Source organism: Crocuta crocuta, unplaced genomic scaffold (assembly GCF_008692635.1).
Source record: "Crocuta crocuta isolate KB4526 unplaced genomic scaffold, BGI_CrCroc_1.0 scaffold3, whole genome shotgun sequence".
Lineage (NCBI taxonomy): Eukaryota > Metazoa > Chordata > Mammalia > Carnivora > Hyaenidae > Crocuta > Crocuta crocuta.
In genome coordinates this window covers 7,419,421-7,439,290 of record NW_027529934.1, presented here as the reverse complement: position 1 = coordinate 7,439,290, position 19,870 = coordinate 7,419,421, and the positions used below count along the sequence as shown (strand labels likewise).

Genomic DNA, 19,870 nt, shown 5'->3' with positions numbered 1-19,870 from the left:
GTGGTCACCCTGCAAATTCACATGAAAGAAAAAAAGAAGGGAAAGCTCAGAGATCTTTAGCCACGGACAGTGAACAATGTTGAATGCTGAGACCCTACGTCTCTTCAGATGAGAAGGATACCCTTCCACCTGCCCTTTCCTCCCAACCATATTTCAGGTATCAGGACCTACTCTCACAAGTCAACGTCGGTACAACCGAAGGCTTACAGGTCACTTTTCCAGCCATTTGAGACAATCTCCAACCTATATTTAACATACTTCAGTTTATCTAACATATGCTAAATGGAACACATTTTTCCCCTGAACAGTTTTTAGAATGTGCAATTGAGGAACAATCTCTGCCCCCAGCTATTTTACTCAAGTAACTCCCACTGACACCTGCTTTGGAAATTTGTTCTCAACACTGTTTTTCAAAACCCAAATACTACTTGTCTCTCAGGGAGAACGGAAGTGGCAAGGTAGGCAGCACAGGGGAAGAAAGGAAGGAGGAAGATAAGAGGGTGGAGGACCCACAAACAGACAAATAGTAGCACTGAAAAAAATCCCCAACAACCACATTTAGTTCCAGGCACCCCAGGAAGAAACTGTCATACATCCTTACCTGTGTTCACATTACCTTCTCTCCTTTTCACCCCCTTGATCCAACATCCGCAATTTATCACATCACCATCCACACAACTTACAGTGTTATGTCCTACCATGACAGTCCTGAAGCCACCACTAATGGTCCTCATTATGATTTTCTCAAATACCTTATCCAGCTATCAACCAGCTGGAGGGCACGCTGTGATTTTGCATGAGGTATGTGTGTAACAGTCAAAGAAATTGAAGCTGTTTTGAATCTATGATAGTTTTCAAGCCAAAACTGTATCAATACATATTTATCATGAAGGCAATTTTTAAAATCCCACTTTTTTTTTTTTTTTTTTTTAGCTTTTCACTTAGTTCTTGTCCCAGACAAAATCTCTTACACCAAAAGAGTATGAAAGAGAAAGAAGGAACACTGAGACCCACTGGAAAACTTAACAGAGGTACAGGCTTAAATCTACTTTCACTTGGAATCACAGAACTTTAGAACACAAAAGGACCTGTGAAGACATCTATCCAACTCCTCTATTGTACTGGTGAGGGTGTTAAGGCCCAGAGAGGTTCAGTGACTTGACCGAGTTTGTACAGCAGGTCAGTGGAGGAGCTGAGGCTGAAAGCCTCACCTCCTAATGATCTGTGGCCCCCGGACTGTTTCCCACACCCAGCAAGTGACTCCCTGCTTCCCTCTTCAGGTTTCTCTGCAACGTTCTCTTCTTCCAAGATGCCCCTGAAAGTTCAGAATAACAGTTCTTCTCACAGATTCATCCTGCTCCTATTGATTTTACCGATACTGGTCTCCTGCCTTTGTGCCTTTCTGTTTGGATGGCTCCCTCTGCTTCGTTATGACTATACCAGCTACAGTTTCTCCAGCCACAAGCTATGTGTCTGCATTGTGCATGGTGTGGGGTTTCTATCAGGGACCAGGAGGAGGATGGCTCTCTAAAGGCAAGTCACAGTGGGAAAGCCATTTGTGTCCCCGTGTAATGGAAATGGTGCTCTTATTTTTTGGAAAGAAGCCTAAGGGCAATAAAATATTAGACATTGCAGTTATTGTAAATATCACAGTTTCATGACTGAACAGCTCCCACCTCCCACTAATGGGTCTAAGAAATACTTGTATTTGCTTGTTGGTGGGAGGAGAAAGAACACGTAGTACACTGAGAATATGGGTTGTAGAGCCGACAGAGCTGAGTTTAAATCTCAGCTCTCCCACTTACTGAGGCCTTGAGCATGTTATAAGTTACTTAACCATGTTAAGCGTCAATGGAGAAATGAAACCCACCCATAAACATTGTCACCTCACTTTCAAATACATTAGTCATGTGCCGTGTGTGTGCCTGCAGACAGGGAAGAAGAATGGGGTGAGAGCAGACATTGAGGACAGCGTTTGGCACACTCAGGAATTCAAGTAATGGTAAATAGCATTATGATCATTGTGAGCCAAAACCCTAATAGTTTAGTACTAGAGATGGTGTTACTCTAGTTTATTTTGATTGAAGATGAAAAGGAGGTAAGAGTTATTTTAAGCATGGGCAAAAATGTAAGTTTCGTTTGGCTGTTCAAGAACACTGAATTCTGGAATCAAATATTTGAGAGTCAGAAGGGACTTCATAGGCATCATCAAGCTAATTGTAAATTTCAGTAGGGATTCTGCTTACAGCACAGCCCTGACACCATCATGGCATTTCTACCGAAATATCTTCATTAAAGGAGAACTCCCTACTTCTCAATCAAGTTTCACACTTTTTGACACTTGACATTTTATCGTACTCTGGGAGAACAAAACTCTCTCCAGTAACGCAGTTAGGAGATGAACAAAATTAAGGAGTGCATGCAAGAGAGAGGAACATAAAGGAGAGACATTTCAGAGACGCTTTGGCAAAAGGCTGCTGACACAGCAAGCAGGGGAGGTGTGTGCAGTGGCTCCAGATGGCGGGCACTGTGGAGAAGGCAGCTGGCAGTCCAAAGGCAGACAGACTGCCTGACTGCAGGAGACTGCCACCTGGCTGAATTTCCACGCTAGGGTTTAGTCTCAACATCCTCAAGTCAGAAAGTTAGCCTCTCTGAAATAAGCAGACAGACAGTCCAGTGTATCCAGCTGGATAGGTTGGTGGGATGTGTCGCTGAATGTTTACAGTAGGAGTCCACCTGCCACAAATGACAGTCACTTGAGAAAGAGCTTATGGCATCTCCTGCCCAGTGGGCCTCTGGCTACCTGCATAAATATCTAGGGCGGGAACCTGATCCACTTCTCAACTCTGCATGTGGGAAGGATGTGGTAACCCAAGAGAGCTGTCCAGGAAGCTGCACAGCCTTTCAAGAGGAATCAGCAGGCGCATGGCCCTTGGGTGTCCCTAGGATTAGGCAGGCTGCTAGGATCCCTTTGAGTTGTTCCCAGTGGTGGGTCTTAGGGCATAAATCTCAGCCATTCAAGACTTAACTCAGATATACTCTGTGTTGCTGTATACAAGGGAACAACCATCTGACCTTCTTTTAGGTCTGGCTCAAATACAGGAGATGCTGAGAGGAGATGCTCACCCCCTCCTTGGTCTCACAGGGAACTTCTCTGGCTGAGAACAATAGGGTCACCTTTGCTTTAGTCCTGCTGTTGTGTCCACAGAAGTCCCGCTACTTGTAAGTTGGCACCATGATCTGATAACCTCAGAGGAAACCCGTGTACCAGACCACTGCAAATCCCTTGGCAACCTGAGTGGGGGACTGTGCATATGTAAAATTCCCAAGGTGACATTGCAAGAAGATCTTGGGAGCATGCCTTGGGCAACAAGGGGCTCAAAGTGGCCTCTATCTTGGATGCTCAGGCTGGTGAGCCAGTGACAATCTGGGCAAGAACTGTCCCCAACCAGGTCCCAATATATAAGCTCACCTGCATCCCAATGATGGCATAGATGAAGAAAAGCATGGCAATCAAAAGGCAGACATAGGGAAGGGCCTGGAAAGAAAGCAGAGACAGGGACATGAATTCAAAGAGAAGCAGCTCACAGGCTTCACCCACAGTTACAGGCAGCACTAGAATTCTTGCCCTGAAGCTGATTTAAATGCAGGGCTGGGACTCTGTTCCCTGGGGCTATTCTGATTCGGAGTACCATACTTTTGTAGATGTCCATGTCCTCTGACAAATATGCAAGCTAGTGTCCATCGAGAGACTTGTCATTCCCCTTCCTCAAGAATATTCATTCACCCAGAAGTGTGGCCCAGATCTCCAAGGAGAGCTGGGGAAACTTCCAGGAATGAATCCCACTTTGCATGCAGAATATTAATAACCCGGGCAGTTGTGATGCAAATTTTTTTTAAAATTTTTTTTAATGTTTTTTTTTTAATTTATTTCTAGGAGAGAGAGACAGCGTGAGCAGGGGAGGGTCAGAGAGAGAGGGAGTCACAGACTGAAACAGGCTCCAGGCTCTGAGCTGGCAGTCAGCACAGAGCCCGACGCAGGGCTCGAACTCACGAACCGTGAGATCATGACCTAAGTGAAAAGTCGGACGCTTAACCGACTAAGCCACCCAGGCGCCCCAGTTGTGATGCAAATTAATAGAAAGCACCTAGCTTTGGCCCCCAAATACCTGTTACCCCTTTCCACACCCTCACTCAATGCCAAGCCCATAACAGAGAATCTGGAAGCAAAGAAACTGGCTAAGGCTCTCAGTTGTTCATCAGTTCCTAGAAGACCCCTTCATCTTCTGATAAAACATCTTTTCCCAAAGTTTAAGCCTCCTGACACTTCACTATGTATCATGCAAAATTCCAAAAAGCCTCAAAAGTGTTAGCCACTGCAAAACCCCGCCATGAAGCCATGCGGCACAAAATTCCATATCATGCAAGCTAACTGCCACTGTGTGACGATAACATTTCAACTATAGGGGTGAAGGGGGCAAATGAAAGGAATGTGAGGTAGGTAACTGCCTACCTACAGAGAAGTGGCTGGGGGAGCATGTAGGGCAGTTTGGTTTGGGGGCCAGGGAGGGCTCTATGATTTGGGGGTGGTCTCTGTGCTGACACGGAAGTCTCTCTCCTTTACCATTCAGGAAGCTTCCTGGAGGACCGTGCAGCTAGGAGTCTCCACTCTATCCTGAGCTTGTGCAGTGTGAATCCCAGGAGACCTGTTGAAGGCTTTCAGACTGCAGGGGCAGGGCAGTACTTATCAAGAGAGCTAACTAAATGAAGAGCCTTCGGAGACTTTTAGAATAGACTTTAGAATAAAAGGTAAAATTAAAATGCAACCAAGTTGCGAAGAAAATCCCGCTCTAGCGAGGTGCTGACTCCCAGGATCTGTGAAGAGAAATGGCTGCCTTTCAAAGGGCCATGTGAAGACTCCTCTGGTGAAAGGAGGGTGCAGGAAGGCAGGTTTCTTACCCCTTTACCTGCTGCTACCTTCTCTCACCTTCTGCTTACTTTCTGCCCTTACTCTACCTTCTACACTCCGCAGTCTCCAGTCCCTAGCTCACCTCTCCTTATCCCCCCAGCTTTTGGGAGAAGAGCAAAGATTCATTCTGATCTCCTTTCTTATCATGTTACAAATTCTAACTCAAAATAAGGATAAAGAGGGAAGAACGAAGTAGGAGTCAGTGGTTGGAGAACTGGGCTATGCTCACGGCTGGGGAGGGGCACGGCTTGGGTAGGCCATGGTCTCCCCGGCAGTTTATACTGTGTGGCTCCTTGCTGTGTGTTTGCAGAGGCAGCTTTGTTAGGCCGACTTCCAGGGAACAATTCTATACTGTGTCCTGGGACTGCTCCTAAAAGGAAACACCTATCCATCACAGTGTCACCTGGAGGCTGATTCACCTTGTCATCACTGTTCTATAATCACTGCAATAAGACAACCATTTGGTCATCAGTTTTTGACATGCTTTTCTTTGCCCTCAACAGTATGCAGTTTTACAGAGAACTGGCAAGCATGATAATATGACAGACTGACCCATATTTCTTGAGAGACTCACTAACTGTAACTTGTTCGAAAGGTCTCTAACAAAAAGGTTTTAAGAGTGTCTTGTGTATCAGATTCTAAATCTAAATTCGCCTGAGACTCAGTAATTTCTTGCTAAGGTTTCAGATTTCTCCTCTGTTGTGTGGCCTTGGAAAAATTCTTTCCATTGAGGCGAGGCCTCCGTGGGAGTTATGGCACCAAACAACTACTCTGGATATGATAAAAATGTCAAGGATGCTTGTAGGGGCCTGAACATCCTTACAACTGTTTTCATATATCAAACACGCAGGATCTCAATGGAGAATAAGTCAATAATGATGGTGTAGGGTACACACTTTCCAAAGGATGAGGAAACCACTGAATTTGCTGGCTTACTCTCTTTGGTTCAATTAAAATACATAAACAATTAAAATAAAGGAGGTAATTTAGTAAATTCATGATTTCTCATCTTTGAATCAACTTCATCAAATTTATTTTTAAAGCACATTCATTGAAAAGCTTTTTTTTTTTTTTTTTTAATAGACAGAGAGAGGGAGCGAGCACGCGTGAGTGGGGAGGAGCAGAGGGAGAGGGAGAGAAAGAATCTTAAGCAGGCTTCATGGCCAGCATGGAGCCTGTCTCAGGATTCAACATGGGGCTTAATCTCATGACCATAAAATCATGACTGAGCCAAAATCAAGAGATGGACACGTAACCAGCTGAGCCACCCAGGTAGCCCCAAAAGCTTTTTTTAATAAGAGGAAATAGTAGGCATTTGAGCAGCACTTAGACTCCCAAAGCCTTAAAAACAAACAAACTATGATATCTGCTACTGCCTGCAGACATTTAAATATGTTTGGAAAACTTCTTTTACAGGAAGTTTCTGTCATTACAGTGGGTTTCAGGTATCTTTTAAACTTCATTTATTACGCCCCCTTGAGACCATTATTATTCCCTCTGTACACCCTCTGGAGACTATTTAAAGAAGCTCACTGCGTTAACCTTGCCCAAGCATCCTATCTGATAGTAAGACACAGAGGTGGCCATTAGCATGCCACCATTCGGTGGTTCAGGAAACACACCGATGAAGGCACGGATGGGACTGTATGAGTCATCTTGCAATCAAACACAACTCAAGGAGTCCTTTGAAATACTGTTAATGTGACATAAAACCACTGGCAAGTCCCTGAAAATGCAGAAGATGCTCAACTACAGGTGTCTGGCTCTCTACATGGACATGATTGCTTGGGGGCATTTTGGGATACCTGGGGAGGAAACATACCTCATAAAACAGGCCTCAGTGAACAAAGAAGGGAAATGAGTTATAATGTGGAGGTGTTTTTCTAGAATGAGACTCTCTCCAGTGGAACACAAGCTGCCTGCTGCCTGGCTGAGCTGCATTATAACTAAGCACTGCTGTATTCATCTAATGCTTCTGACACTCATTCCTAGAAGTGAAGGGACCAGTGTAATGACACTGTGTGGCCCGGCTGTGCTGTATGATAAGAAAGAGAGGATGATCTGGTGCCGCTTACCTTAAAGGACTGTACAAAAGTCCAAAGTAAAATACGGATGGTATAGCCCTGACGTAGAAGCTTGATGAGACGGGCAGCTCGGAACAGCTTCAGAAAGCTCATATTGAAGCCACTGGTGTTCACCAGCTGGTGGACCAAAAGGAAGCATATAATTAGTGACATTATAGTCATTTAGCAAAAACTCAGCACTAGCATTTGCATATGTATCCCTCATTCAGATCACAGAATTGGACACAGACTCTTGTCTTGTTTTCAACCCCATCTTCAAGTGATGGGCCAGTGAGGACCATCTCTCTAAGCCTTCCCAGGCCCGCCCTCTAGTCCCAGGTAGAAGGGTATGGGTAGGACCCAAGAAGAGTGCCTTGTGTAGATCAGACAAAACTAGCCTCCTTCATCTTCTAAGTGGCCCTAGTGGTCCTCACTGCACTTAGATGCCCAAGAACAGACCTAATCACCCCTCCAGGACATATGAGGGCCATGTCAACATTCAAACAGTTATGATGAGCCCTCCAAGTCTTCTTTAGGATAAACAATTCCGGTCTAACAACTATGATGGCAAGGACAGTATGCCTCTCTTGTGCCTCCTGAAGAACCCAACAGGACACTGTACATGAGCCCTCTTCTGGTACGCTCTATTGCACTCACCCCATCAGGTAGCTGCTATGTGAGTCATGCAAATGAAACAAAACCTTCCATGAGATCCAGTGTCCCTCCAACGTTTGCATTTTCTGGCTGATGCTTGGGGAGTGAGGAAACGAACTCCTAACACTGAGAGGGCTACACATTTGGCTGGATGAGTTAAAAATGGGCTATGTGCACAGAGGATTTTTTTTATGCTATTCCAGGGCCAAGCTTAAAGACAAGAATGTCTGGGAGCACCTGGGTGGCTCAGTCGGTTAAGTGTCCGACTTCAGCTCAGGTCATGATCTCACGGTTTGTGGCTTCGAGCCCCACGTCAGGCTCTGTGCTGACAGGTAGCTCAGAGCCTGGAGCCTGTTTCAGATTCTGTGTCTCCCTCTCTCTCTGACCCTTCCCTGCTCATGCTCTCTCTCTCTCAATCTCTCTCCCTCAGAAATAAATAAAACATAATTAAAAAAAAAAAAAAAGACAAGGATGTCTAAGCCACTCACCTTGCTGTCTGTCAGAATGATTTCTGTGATACTGCCAATCACGGTGATAAAGTCAAAGATATTCCAGGTGTCTCGAAAATAGTTCTGCCATGTGAATTCGGACATAGGAGCATCAGAAAAAGGAGGAAAAGAAAAAGAAATGGCAAAGAGATATCTTTCATTACATAAGTTTGTAACTTGGAATTAACACTTGTCAATTCACGTACAAGGTCATTCTAACTTTGGTTTAGCTTCCTATGTCAAACCAGAAATGCTATTTCTCTTTTACTGATTTGGGAATTTCTCATTTGGGAAGCAGTCTCATCACTACTTGAAGACCTTGTTTATGAAGATGTCAATAAAAAGTTACATAAAAATATGTAAGAAAAAGATTTGTGGCCAAGAACATCATAAAGGAAAGATCATTGTTACCCATAAGGCAATAAAATTATTTACAATATTACTCTAAGGCTTTCTACAACTTTTAAATCTTCTATATTATATCATGTGACCCTATAAATATACAGTCCTAAATTTCAACTATGAATGAAAGTCACAGAGATGTTCTAAGTGATTAAAGGTCAAAGATGTGCCAAAAATCTCCTCCTAACTCCATGGGGCAATAGGACAAGTAGACTTCATCTTTCCCCTCTTTCTCTGCTTTGTTACAGCTTTTGAGTGATAAAATGAGTGCGCTGAAGGAAATGGAGGAGACATAAAGGACCTGGAAAATGCACCAACCATGTAACACTCTGCTTAACAGTGTACAACCATCTCCAGTGCTCCGGTGAACACAGTCCTTGGACAATATTCCTTAAAAGAAGAATACTTGGGTTTCCAAAGTCACTGGCTTGTCCTTGGGCAGCACCTCCCATAAGAGACTCTCAGAGCATATCTAAAGTTAACCCCCTCTACCCTCACAATGAGCCTTAGTGAATTTTATGACATGTGCCAGATATGGGGTAGTCCTTTGGCATTCTTACAGTTCATTTGTTTCTCCCATAGATCCTACAGGTACGTCATGATAGATACCCTATGTTCATAAAATACTCATCGGCAGGAGTGGCAAGAAGAATCAGCAGAGATATGCAGTAGTGAGAGCAAAGGAGTGTGGTAAGAGCAAAAGCTACCTTTATGAGCACCTACTCAGAACTAGAGCCTTAAAGATCTTGGGTACATTGCCTAACTGGGTAAACACAGCAAAGTGTCTAAGGCTATAAGGCAGCTATTGTGATCCTCATTTTGAAAGACAAAACTAAGGCTTAGAGAGGTGCATCTGCTGGGCATGTGGAGAAACAGGATACACAGCCTCACAAACTCACGTTCCGCGAAGAGTACCTACTTCCTCAGGAGTGGAACTAAGTTGAGTCTCTGAGTTCATCATTTCTCTGGGCTCTACTATTCCCAACCTGGAGTGAGCTTCTGAATTCTTAGATAGGCCCTCATCTAATAGAGAGAACATGAATCTAGGTCTTAGAGGACAGAAGCTCTGGATTCCAGTTCAAGGAGTTTTAGTATAGTGTAGACTAGTGGATTACTGTGGCCAGAGCATGGGCTTTCAACTCAGATTAGACCATGACCTGAAAGCTGGCTCTGCCTTTTAGTAACCTGGGGCAAAGTTCTGAATTTTCTTGAGCCCTAACCCATCCATAAAAGAAACTGTAATGCCTAACTAAAAGAGCTGTTATAAAGCTAAAATGAATAATATATAAAGAGTTGGGTACTTAATATGGCAACCAATGTATGTTTGTTCTCTCTTTTTTCTTCTTCCTTTTTTATTCCCATCCCACTTTCCAATTCTACTGCCTTTTATTGTGTCATCTTCTTTTTAAGTTTATTTATTTTTTATTTTGAGAGAGAGAGAGAGAGAGAGTGCGAGAGAGAGAGAGAGGAAGGGAGGGAGAGAGAGATTGAATGTGAGCAGAGGAGGGACAGAGCAAAGAGAAAGGGAGAGAGATCCCAAGCAGGCTCTGCACTGACAGAGCAGAGCCTAACATGGGGCTCAAACCCACGAACCATGAGATCATGACCTGAGCCCAAATCAAGAGTCAGGTGCTTACATGATTGAGCCACCCAGGTGCCCCTGTTGCATCATCTTTAAAAAAGCTATACCATTTGTCTGAACTTCAAATTCATTTAAATGAACAACATCAACAATAATGATGGCATCTGCCATGCGTATTGCAGAGTCATTAAGAGGGGATCTGACAAAATAGTATATATTAGGATATTCTGAGAAACCAGCATACTATATCAGTGTAAAGACTTGTTTGGAACTAGTGGTACCTTTTAACGGGTGAAAATGCCTCTAGACCTTGAATTAAAGATGGAAGTGAGGGTGGGAAGGAGGCGGGCTTTGGGGGCTGAGTCTAGTTAAGCTTGTAAGTATGTATTCAGCATTCACTGTAATTAACACACGGTTGGGGACCTAAGTCACAGACAATGTCAATAGTACATGCAAGTAATCAAGATGCATAGAAAAACTTTCCCTGTCGTGGCACCAGCTTCTCCCTCACTCTGCTCACCCTGCTCAGGGCAGTCTAGACTGTATTATAAAGGCATCTTTGTTGGTGACAATTTCTTTTTACTTTTTTATTTCCTCAAGTCTCAAAATACTCAAAGGGGAGTCAGGCAAACAACAATAGAGCCACCTGCAATGGGTTCTGTTCAACTCCCCTCCCCAAACCATCAAGTTAATGACTTTTCAAAGACCCATCAGGATGCCAACAGCAACCCCTACAATCGACACTCAGAATTATCAGGCCCAGCCCAGAGTCCCTGCTAAAACTGCTACCAGACAAACCCTTTTTCAGATAATAAGCAAAGTTTCTTTTCTTGCAGGGAAAGCCACATGAACACATAATTTGAAATGGTAGCTCACACACTAAATAAGTGTGAAACAGCTGTCAAGTGGGTTTATCTGCATCCCACTGATCTCACTGTAAACGCTGAAACAAGAAGGGGGGGTGGCAGAGACAATGATTTTGTTTATTGGACACTGAAGCAAAGGGCTAGGTTTGCTTAACACTGTTGAGAGCAGATGCAAGAATGTGCCAAACGATTATAATTAATAGTTGAGGAAAAGTAAAAGACTCATACAAGAAAAACTCACCACAACCCCCCTCAAACCTAATTCCAGTATACCTGCCTATCAACCTGTCTCTCCCCTCCCCCCCCGCACACACTTTAAAGGTCATTAGCCTTTGGAAACTTAAGCAATAAACATTTATTTTTATAGGCAGAACTTACACTTCATGCAACTAATGGGAGGAAGACAATTAGGTAAAATCTAGTATCGGCTATGTTTGAGGCTAAGAGGGACAGGTATTTTCCCATTTGAATTATAAAATCTTATACGTTCTACCAATAAATAAACACTCAAGGCTTACGAGTCCAATCTCTGTTTTGTTCCTATCAATAAATAAACTGCGGTTCTAGCAAGACCCAACGACTGTCACCCTCGACCACTGACGGAACCTGACAGGCCCAGAGCTGACGGCTAGATGAGCTTGGAGCTGGGGGACCTCTGCCCTTTCTCCTCACACCCCCACACAGCCTCTTGTCTCTACGGCAGTTTACTGAGCAGGCCCACAATTAGGTCAGGTGTGTGAACCATTTCTGGAATAGCGGTAACCACTCCCCTCCCGACAAAGGCTGGGAAGGCATCCAAAAGGAAGGGAAGACAAGTGTGACGCTGGGATAAATGCCATGACCTACCAGGAAGCCAAAAGCGATGATCTTGAGGACACATTCCAGGGAAAACACCATGGTGAAGGCAATATTCAGGTACTTCAGGGCCAGCTCATAGGTACAGGGAGCAGAGTAGTACTGCCAAGAAGAGAAAAGAGGAGAAAAAGAATCAAACCCTTAAGGTGAGGGGGGTAGTCTTTGTCACCGAGGCTGGCCATCTCTCATCCCTGCCCTTGGGGGACACTCTGGCGTGTGGTGTCGGAGGAGAGGTGGACATCGAATGCCGGAGAGGAGGATGGCAGATCCCATGTGGAAGGATGAAATAAAACAGAGGGAGGCACAGACCATGCCCGGCTGTGGCTACTTATGAGCAAAAATAGCCAGTCTTCCTAGAGATGAAGGTAGGCAGGTCAGAAACATTTTCTGGAGTTAATTACTTTGTCATTTATTATTATGTAAGCTCAAACCTCTTCCAACAGTCCTCTAGAATCCCATGATCATCTAGATCACACATTTCAGCTCTTGTCTGAATCTGACTCCCACCAGCACCTCTGGTCCTGGGAGCTACTGTCCTACTATGCTATGATATGTCTCACTGCATTTTGCCCCAAAGACCCAGAAGCTGGGCTGTTGACTGGGGCAAGGTCAAAAAGATATTCCACAGTGGAGAAGGTGGTAAGGAGGCAACAGACTTGAATGCTGGAGTGTCTGCCCAGTGTCTCGAGTGCACATGCAACTGGTCTGTGAGGGAACGGGCCCCAAGGCTCAGTCTGCCGAAAGCCTCCCAAGCCGCCACCTCCTCACCTTCATCATCAGCACGACGGTGTTCAAGGCGATCATGGCCATAATGGTGTACTCAAAGGATGGCGACACCACGAAGTGCCAGACGCGGTACTGGAAGGTGTGCCTGTTCTGCGGCATGTAGCGGGTGAGAGGTTTGGCGCTGATGGCAAAGTCGATGCACGCCCTCTGAAGGAAAGTCACAGCTATTAGCTCACGCTCAAGTTCCCTAAACTTTGCACATTGGTGGGCTCTCTGTTAGGTGGCTAGGAAAACAGGACAGTGTATGAAAACAAAGGCAGGGCTAGACAAGCAAAAGGAAAATTGGCAACAGGGATTATGTGGACAAAACAAAGGTGCGTGGTCACTTTTAAATGAATACACAGCACTGGGATGTCACATGGGATATGGACTTTGTGGTTACTAATAATGTCCTTTTACACAGCCTGTGGCTGAGGTGATTAGGCAGGAAGCCTTACCTGATGCTCTCCATCAGAAGTAAAAATCTATCTCCCTATGCATTCCCAGAGCACTTTATTTGTATTTCTCTCATAGTCTCGAACATTCTCAGGTTCCATTCCATTACAAAAATAATGAACCCTATAATGTGCCAGAACTATGCTTGTTACTGGAAAAGCAGCAATAAGCAAACCATATCCCCTATTCTTATAGCAAATACATGCCACAGAGGGACAGAGCCAGGTAAGCAAATGTCTTAATGTGGTAATTTTGGCACACATCTTTTACCACCACTTCTAGACTATTCGGTGCATAAGGGCAAGGACTACATCTTAAACCTTCCAGTTCTCTGTGCCTCATGCCTAAGTCTTAAAAGAGCTGATTCTTAAAAAAAAAGTTTACTTAGTGACTGAATAATTAATTTTTCCCATCTTCTCTCTGTCCTTTTTTATAAAGTCAAGAACATTCAGTCTCCCTTCCTACCACTGCTGTTCCAAGAGCCCTTTCTGGAGCTCCTGCTGTCCCATGCTCTAGACCACTTGTTTTTACCTCGTTCTTCTCCAGGCTGCACTCCTCCATCATCTTGTCCCCTTGCTCCTGGAAGGTGATGATGATGAGAGCCACAAAGATATTGACAAAGAAGAAAGGGAAGACCACAAAGTAGACCACGTAAAAGATGGACATCTCCATGCGGTTGCTGCGGCTTGGTCCTCGGTCTTCCTCTGTCACATCGACAGAATGCTGTAAGACTCTGTAGGGACAGAATGAGGGGGCTTGGATGATGGATGGCAATCTTGGCAGTGGCTCTGACTTAATGGCTTCATTAGGAGATGTGCCACCTATTATATTTTCTTATGTGACTTCCTTGACTTTGCAGATCCACCATTTTTAGGATCCACAGTCAAGTTGGTGAAGATCCAGTAACCTCCCCCCCACCTCCCCAATCCATTGCTTTTTCTAGGCCCTGTTCCATCATGCAACCAACTGGTAAGCAACAGAGTGACATTATTTTATAGCTTAGGTTGTCATATTCAATACTAAGAGACCCCTGGATTTCCATTTGGGGTATTGCCAATAGAGTATGCTGCCACCAGAAAGTAGGGTCTTAGTAATTGCCAAGCCTCTGAAAAATCAGCCATCAGCAGCCTAAGAAACTGCATTCTGTTGTCTTCTTCATAGAGGTGTGATTGCATAAAGTGTCTCTGAATTCTTCCACCTCATTCTTAACCCTCAATCCTATGGTTAAGGGCCAACATGGAAGATAAATGTATCTAAAACAGTCCCCAGGTATTCTTTTAAGGGGTGGAGAGCTGTTCAAAACTCATTTGTTCTACATGAGTCAGATGACTCCACTCAACTCAATAATTGGCTAAAACAAGAAGAGTTTCAAATATTTCTGACTTTGTTATCGCCCTCTTGATTTTTGCTTTAAGTTTTTTCATTTTTCCTCTCTTCCACCTCTCACCCACTCATAACCACTTACTTTCCCTGGTATTAATAACAAAGGGCTAGCCTTGTTCATCTTGAATAAGCTTCTCAAGGCACCATGTGGTTCTATCCCAGCTCACAGACAAGCATGCCAACTCAAACCCATCACTCACTGAGGCCATCCTTCCCCTGTGGAGACAGTGAAGAGGGTCAGCAGGGCCCAGATAATGTTGTCGTAGTGGAATTCGTGGCGCTTCCATTCCCGGCCTTTCACCTCCATCTTGTTTTTCTCATGATCTACATAGTTGCCTCTAAAACCAGAGTACAAATGAAATAGGGCCTCTTCACTATAGCTCATGGGGGAGTCAGGAATCTCTACAAACTTCAGTCATGTGGCTAAGTAATAATCAGGATACAAATGCAAGGAGGAAAGCAGTGTATTATTAAAGGCAGTCTATCATTGCAGAATAAAAGTGGCATTTGGTGCCCAGTAGACATGGAAGATGAAATCCTAATTGTTTTACTAGTCACTGTGTAACCTTGAGCAGTCTAAACTTTCTGAGCCTCAGCTTCCACATCTAGAATATGTAAATGAAACCTATCTCAAAAGGTCATTGTAAAGATGTAAAATGAGAAACTGTATGTAAAATGCCATGTACCATGTGTGACACAAAAGTTTAGCGGTTCCCTAGTTTGCCTTTTTTTCCAAAATAAAAAATAAGAGATGGGTAAGAGAGAAAGAGAAGGCCTATCTGTGGAGGGTCACGTGGGCACCACTGGATCATACTTTCACAGGAAGTGAGTGGCGTGTGCTGGGTGCACTTACATGCACTCCTTCTCTGTGTCCTTGGAACTGTCCGTGCAATAAAAGAACTTTCCCTTGAAGAGCTGAACCGCGATGACAGCAAAGATGAACATGAAGAGCTTGTAGACAATGAGGATGTTGAATACATTCTTCAAGGAAGTCACCACACAGTCAAAGACAGCCTGCAAAGAGAAGTAAAGAGCACTGTGAGTCCCTGGAATGGGCTGTGCATTTGTCTAGCACTGAGTTGGGGCCACATCACCACCAGACAGCCCCACTGAGAAAGTGCCCCAGGAGACATTACCATGGGATTTGGAGCTGGCTTCCAAGCTGGTCATGACTGCAAGGACCTACCACTTGGAAGGTGCTCTGAATCTGAAAGTAAACCCCAAAGCAGTACAGGCCAAAAGGCACCAGGTGGTGGTGGAAGTCCTTTGTGGGACCCCAAGAGGTATACTCCAGTCACCGGGAGGGACAGAAATCTACTGCAGAAAGGGATCTCTGAGAGCATTTAGCCCATTTTAGCCATTAAGTGGCTTGTCCCTAACCTTACATCTATTTGGTGACCTTCTTAGATTTGGTTTCTATATTGCATGTGTATTGTTTTCTCTTTACCTTTCTAAATAGATCAGAGAGCGCAGTAAATTACCACCTTTATTTTAATGATATTTTGAATTAATTCATACATTTGATCAAGATAGGTTCAACACTTCACACATAAATGTTCTCTAGCTTAAAGCTGACTGTATTGGGGATGAGATTCAACAGGTGATGTGGGAAGGGACGGAGAGCCACCTTCCCATAGAGAAGGGTGGACTGGGCGGACAGACTCAGACTGGCACTTCAGTCACAAGCCACGGATGTCGTTCTGCAGAATCCATTCTAGGCCCTGAGCTGTGAGGAGTTACACAGGAATTCGACGCATTTCAAGCCATTTTTAGGTTATTTTCTAGGTTTTTAGGTTTAGCTCACTGGAGAGTCAAGCCCCATAGTGGCACTGCATTTGTGCGGTTGCCACATTTGTACAGTTGTTTCTTCACGGTGCTGGGTGAATATCACCAGTTTAATTAGTTCAACACTGCAGGGAATGTGAGCGGCACGCAGCCTTGTAGAATCATCAGAGCCACCTACACTTCCCCCAGGTGATGGAGCTGCAGAGAGAGTGAGAAGCCAGCACTTCCTAATTAAGTGGAATTAACCAAGGCTGGGGTTGCATTCTCCAGCCTATTAACTAATCTCATTATGCGGTCTGTGATCTCCTTAGGACCCCAACATAGTCAGAAGAGAGGAGACCACTCTGGGCTGCAGCTAACAACATTGGTTACAGCCCCAGGCCCTGGCAATATTGTTGGGGTGGAGCAGAAAGGAATGAATATTTATGGGCATGGACTGAGGCCTGGTACAATGCTGGGCCTATTACCAGGTACAAGGTTGTAGTGAACGGTGTGTATAGCACCTGAAGACCATGCTCGGGCCTGGTGCGGGGGCTCACTCGGCTGGCCACGTGGCCTGTGCATCTATGAGTGGACCTCAGGGCTGTGAACTAGGCCTTCTCCCTCATGGTGGCTAACTCTCACTCACAGGAACTCAGGAGGAAAAACTCTTCCCCATTAACAAAAACTCTTCAGCTTCCATTAACAGCAGTGTATGTGAGGGAGGAGGAGGGTTCAATGTGTTAGCAAACTGGACTTGAATGATAAAGCGTACGCTGAGGGCAGGAAGGCTCAGCGAGGGAAGGAGTCCCAGGAGGGTTGAGCAGGGAGGACACGGGTTAGAAAGGACGAGAATCAAGGTAATATACCTATGATGCAGCCCCTCTGGAAAACAGTGTGGTGGTTCCTCAAAAAATTAACAATAGAACTCTCCTATGACCCAGCAATGGCACTGCTAGGAATTTACCCAAGGGATACAGGGGTGCTGATGCACAGGGGCACATGTACCCCAATGTTCATAGCAGCACTTTCCACGACAGCCAAATCATGGAAACAGCCTAAATGTCCACCAACTGATGAATGGATCAAGAAGATGTGGTTTATCTATCTATACAATGGAATATTACATGGCGATGAGAAAGAATGAAGTCTGGCCATTTGTAGCAACGTGGATGGAACTGGAGGGTATTTAAGTGAAATAAGTCAGGCAGAGAAGGACAGATACCATATGTTTTCACTCATATGGGGAACAGGAGAAACTTAATAGAAGACCATAGGGGAGGGGAAGGGGAAAAAATAGTTAAGGAGAGGGAAGGAGGCAACCATAAAAGACTCTTAAATACTGAGAACAAATTGAGGGTTGATGGGGGGTGGGGGAGAGGGGAAAATGGGTGATGGGCATGGAGGAAGGCACTTGTTGGGATGAGTACTGGGTGTTATATGGAAACCAACTTGACAATAAACTATATTTAAAAAAAAAAACATAATATACCTATAAAAGTGCAGGTCCTGGCAACAGGGAGAATTCATGTTAGCTCACTTCCCCATGCTCTGCTTCTGCCAAAAATGACTGTGTTCTTGGGTGAGTTACTGACCTATCTGTGCCTTAAAAATATGAAGGGGCAGGGCTAGAAAATCCTTTCCTTTTCTGGAATTATCCATCCCTGGTTACTCAACATGACCTAGCATTCAGTCCACCACATAGACAGAGGACTCCTGCTGCTTCCGTTTTGGTGTTCTGGGTCCACCTTAATGGCACAGGGTTCTTTCTGAGTGACACGTCACAGCCACAGTGTGTTTAAAATGCCACCTGGGTCTGGACTCAAGAGGCCAAAGCCCCCTTACAGATTTCTTGGCAGGTTGGTTATTTTTCTATGAAACAAAGACCTTTCATTCAGGCAGATGGAAGGACCCCAGTCCCTATGTGAGCAAAAGGAATATTCTCAGAAATAATTCTCTGAAAGCAGGCAGAACATGGCTAAAGACAAGATGGGAGAAGGGGACTCAGAAAACCTTACCTTGAGCTTGGGCAAGCGCTTGATGGTCTTCAGTGGCCTCAGAACTCGGAGCACCCTCAGAGATTTGATGGTCTTGATGTCCCGCCCCTTGTTAGTTCTGCAGGGAGAGGCCCCCAGGGATCAGAAGACAGGGGGACAAATGAAAGTGCATTCACACTACTGCATTAACAACAACAAGGTAAAAGCAGAGGCGGTGGGGGGGGCGCGGGGGGGGGGCAGTTAGGCAAGAGACCAGATACTAGGTCAGAGTGGACTCCCTTCAGGAAGAGCCCACAAAACAGGCTCTGAGAAAAATTTCAATTCACTCCCCAGTTTGAACACACTCATGTGCACATGCACATTCATGTATATCCACACAGAGCACATGTGCACACACACATAGGCATCCATGTAATAAGTATGATAATAAACACTTCCTCTCCCCAATGGCCAGAGTGATGCTGGTTATTAACACATCAGCAGAATGAGAATGGAGATAGATCGACTATGGAACGTGACTGGTAGGCCACTATGGATCCCCAAGGTGCCTGGTCTGGCACTTCTTTAGTAGCAGGCTCTCAAATGACATTTGTTGACTGGGCTGGTAACCCCTGGTTAAACGCAAGTCTCTTCAGAGGACTTAACCTGGTCCTTTCTTCAGCTCTACATTTGCCGCCTCTGCAGAGCTCATTAGTTCAGGGGAGAGCAGGGTGAGGAAGGGCAGTAGGGACAGGACACCCCTGCTGGGTTGGCTGCCACTTCTAGAGAAAGCATGTCACGGAGGCTCCTTGCCAGGACTCTGGCTCACACTATCTGTGCGTGTGAGCAGTCCCTTCTCATCTGAGGTGCCTTATACCTAGCACAGGCTGCAGAGAGCCATACAGTTGGAGAAGGCCCAAACTCCAATCCCTGCCCACCTTTATCCTTGCCCTAATGAGCCTCCCTATTCAGCTGCTTGGAAACGTTTGCTCCTAATAGGTAAAATACACTTCTCTTTTTGTTTTCAGGAATGAAATGAATAAATCAACCTGCATTTCTCCCTCCACCCTTCTTATCCCCTGAGATCTTTGCATTCAATTCACACAATTGCAATTTGTAAAAGACACAGATGGTGGGAAATGAGACTCTAAAGACTGAGCTCAGGATCTGGTTCCTTCCCCATGTTGGCCCAGAGTACCATTCCACCGACAGCTCAAGGAAAGGGGATCCAGAGCATCAGACAGGAACCACAAGGGCCTCTGCCTGCCTTTTACCCTGTCCTTCCTGCCATTCTCTGCACCCCCCTGACAGGGAGATAAAAGATCATCTTCCACAGAAGGCAAGGTAGGATGACATTTAGTAGAATTCAAGGAATGTTGGCTTTGCCCAGAATGTGAATTTAAAGACCCTCTTAACGGCTCTAGGCCATGGCCTGTAAGCCACTTTTATTCGATTTGAGCTCTGAATACAGATCAGGTAAAAATACTGCATTATAAGGTCTTTTGCATCCAGGGGTTTTGTATATTTTATAAACTCTTTTACTGCATTACATTCATGTATCTACCTACCTGAAAAAGGCAACTTCCAAGCCAAATACATACCTAAATCAATAAAAATGATCACTTTTCCAAGACGGTTGGCAACTCT

At 44.8% G+C, this 19,870-nt stretch overlaps 1 protein-coding gene across 3 annotated transcripts in view; it reads right to left on the bottom strand.

Annotated features, from left to right (window-relative positions):
* Window positions 1-19,870, bottom strand: part of CACNA1E (calcium voltage-gated channel subunit alpha1 E) — a 308,909-nt gene that overhangs the window by 29,111 nt on the left and 259,928 nt on the right. For all 3 annotated transcript variants that reach the window (XM_077763228.1, XM_077763229.1, XM_077763230.1), the window contains 9 exons: window positions 18,266-18,362; window positions 15,337-15,497; window positions 14,684-14,821; window positions 13,632-13,833; window positions 12,648-12,812; window positions 11,871-11,981; window positions 8,175-8,258; window positions 7,045-7,170; window positions 3,473-3,538 (listed from right to left, as the gene is read on the bottom strand). In XM_077763228.1, the coding sequence (XP_077619354.1) occupies window positions 3,473-3,538; window positions 7,045-7,170; window positions 8,175-8,258; window positions 11,871-11,981; window positions 12,648-12,812; window positions 13,632-13,833; window positions 14,684-14,821; window positions 15,337-15,497; window positions 18,266-18,362 (1,150 nt within the window). The remainder of the gene's footprint in view (window positions 1-3,472; window positions 3,539-7,044; window positions 7,171-8,174; window positions 8,259-11,870; window positions 11,982-12,647; window positions 12,813-13,631; window positions 13,834-14,683; window positions 14,822-15,336; window positions 15,498-18,265; window positions 18,363-19,870) is intronic.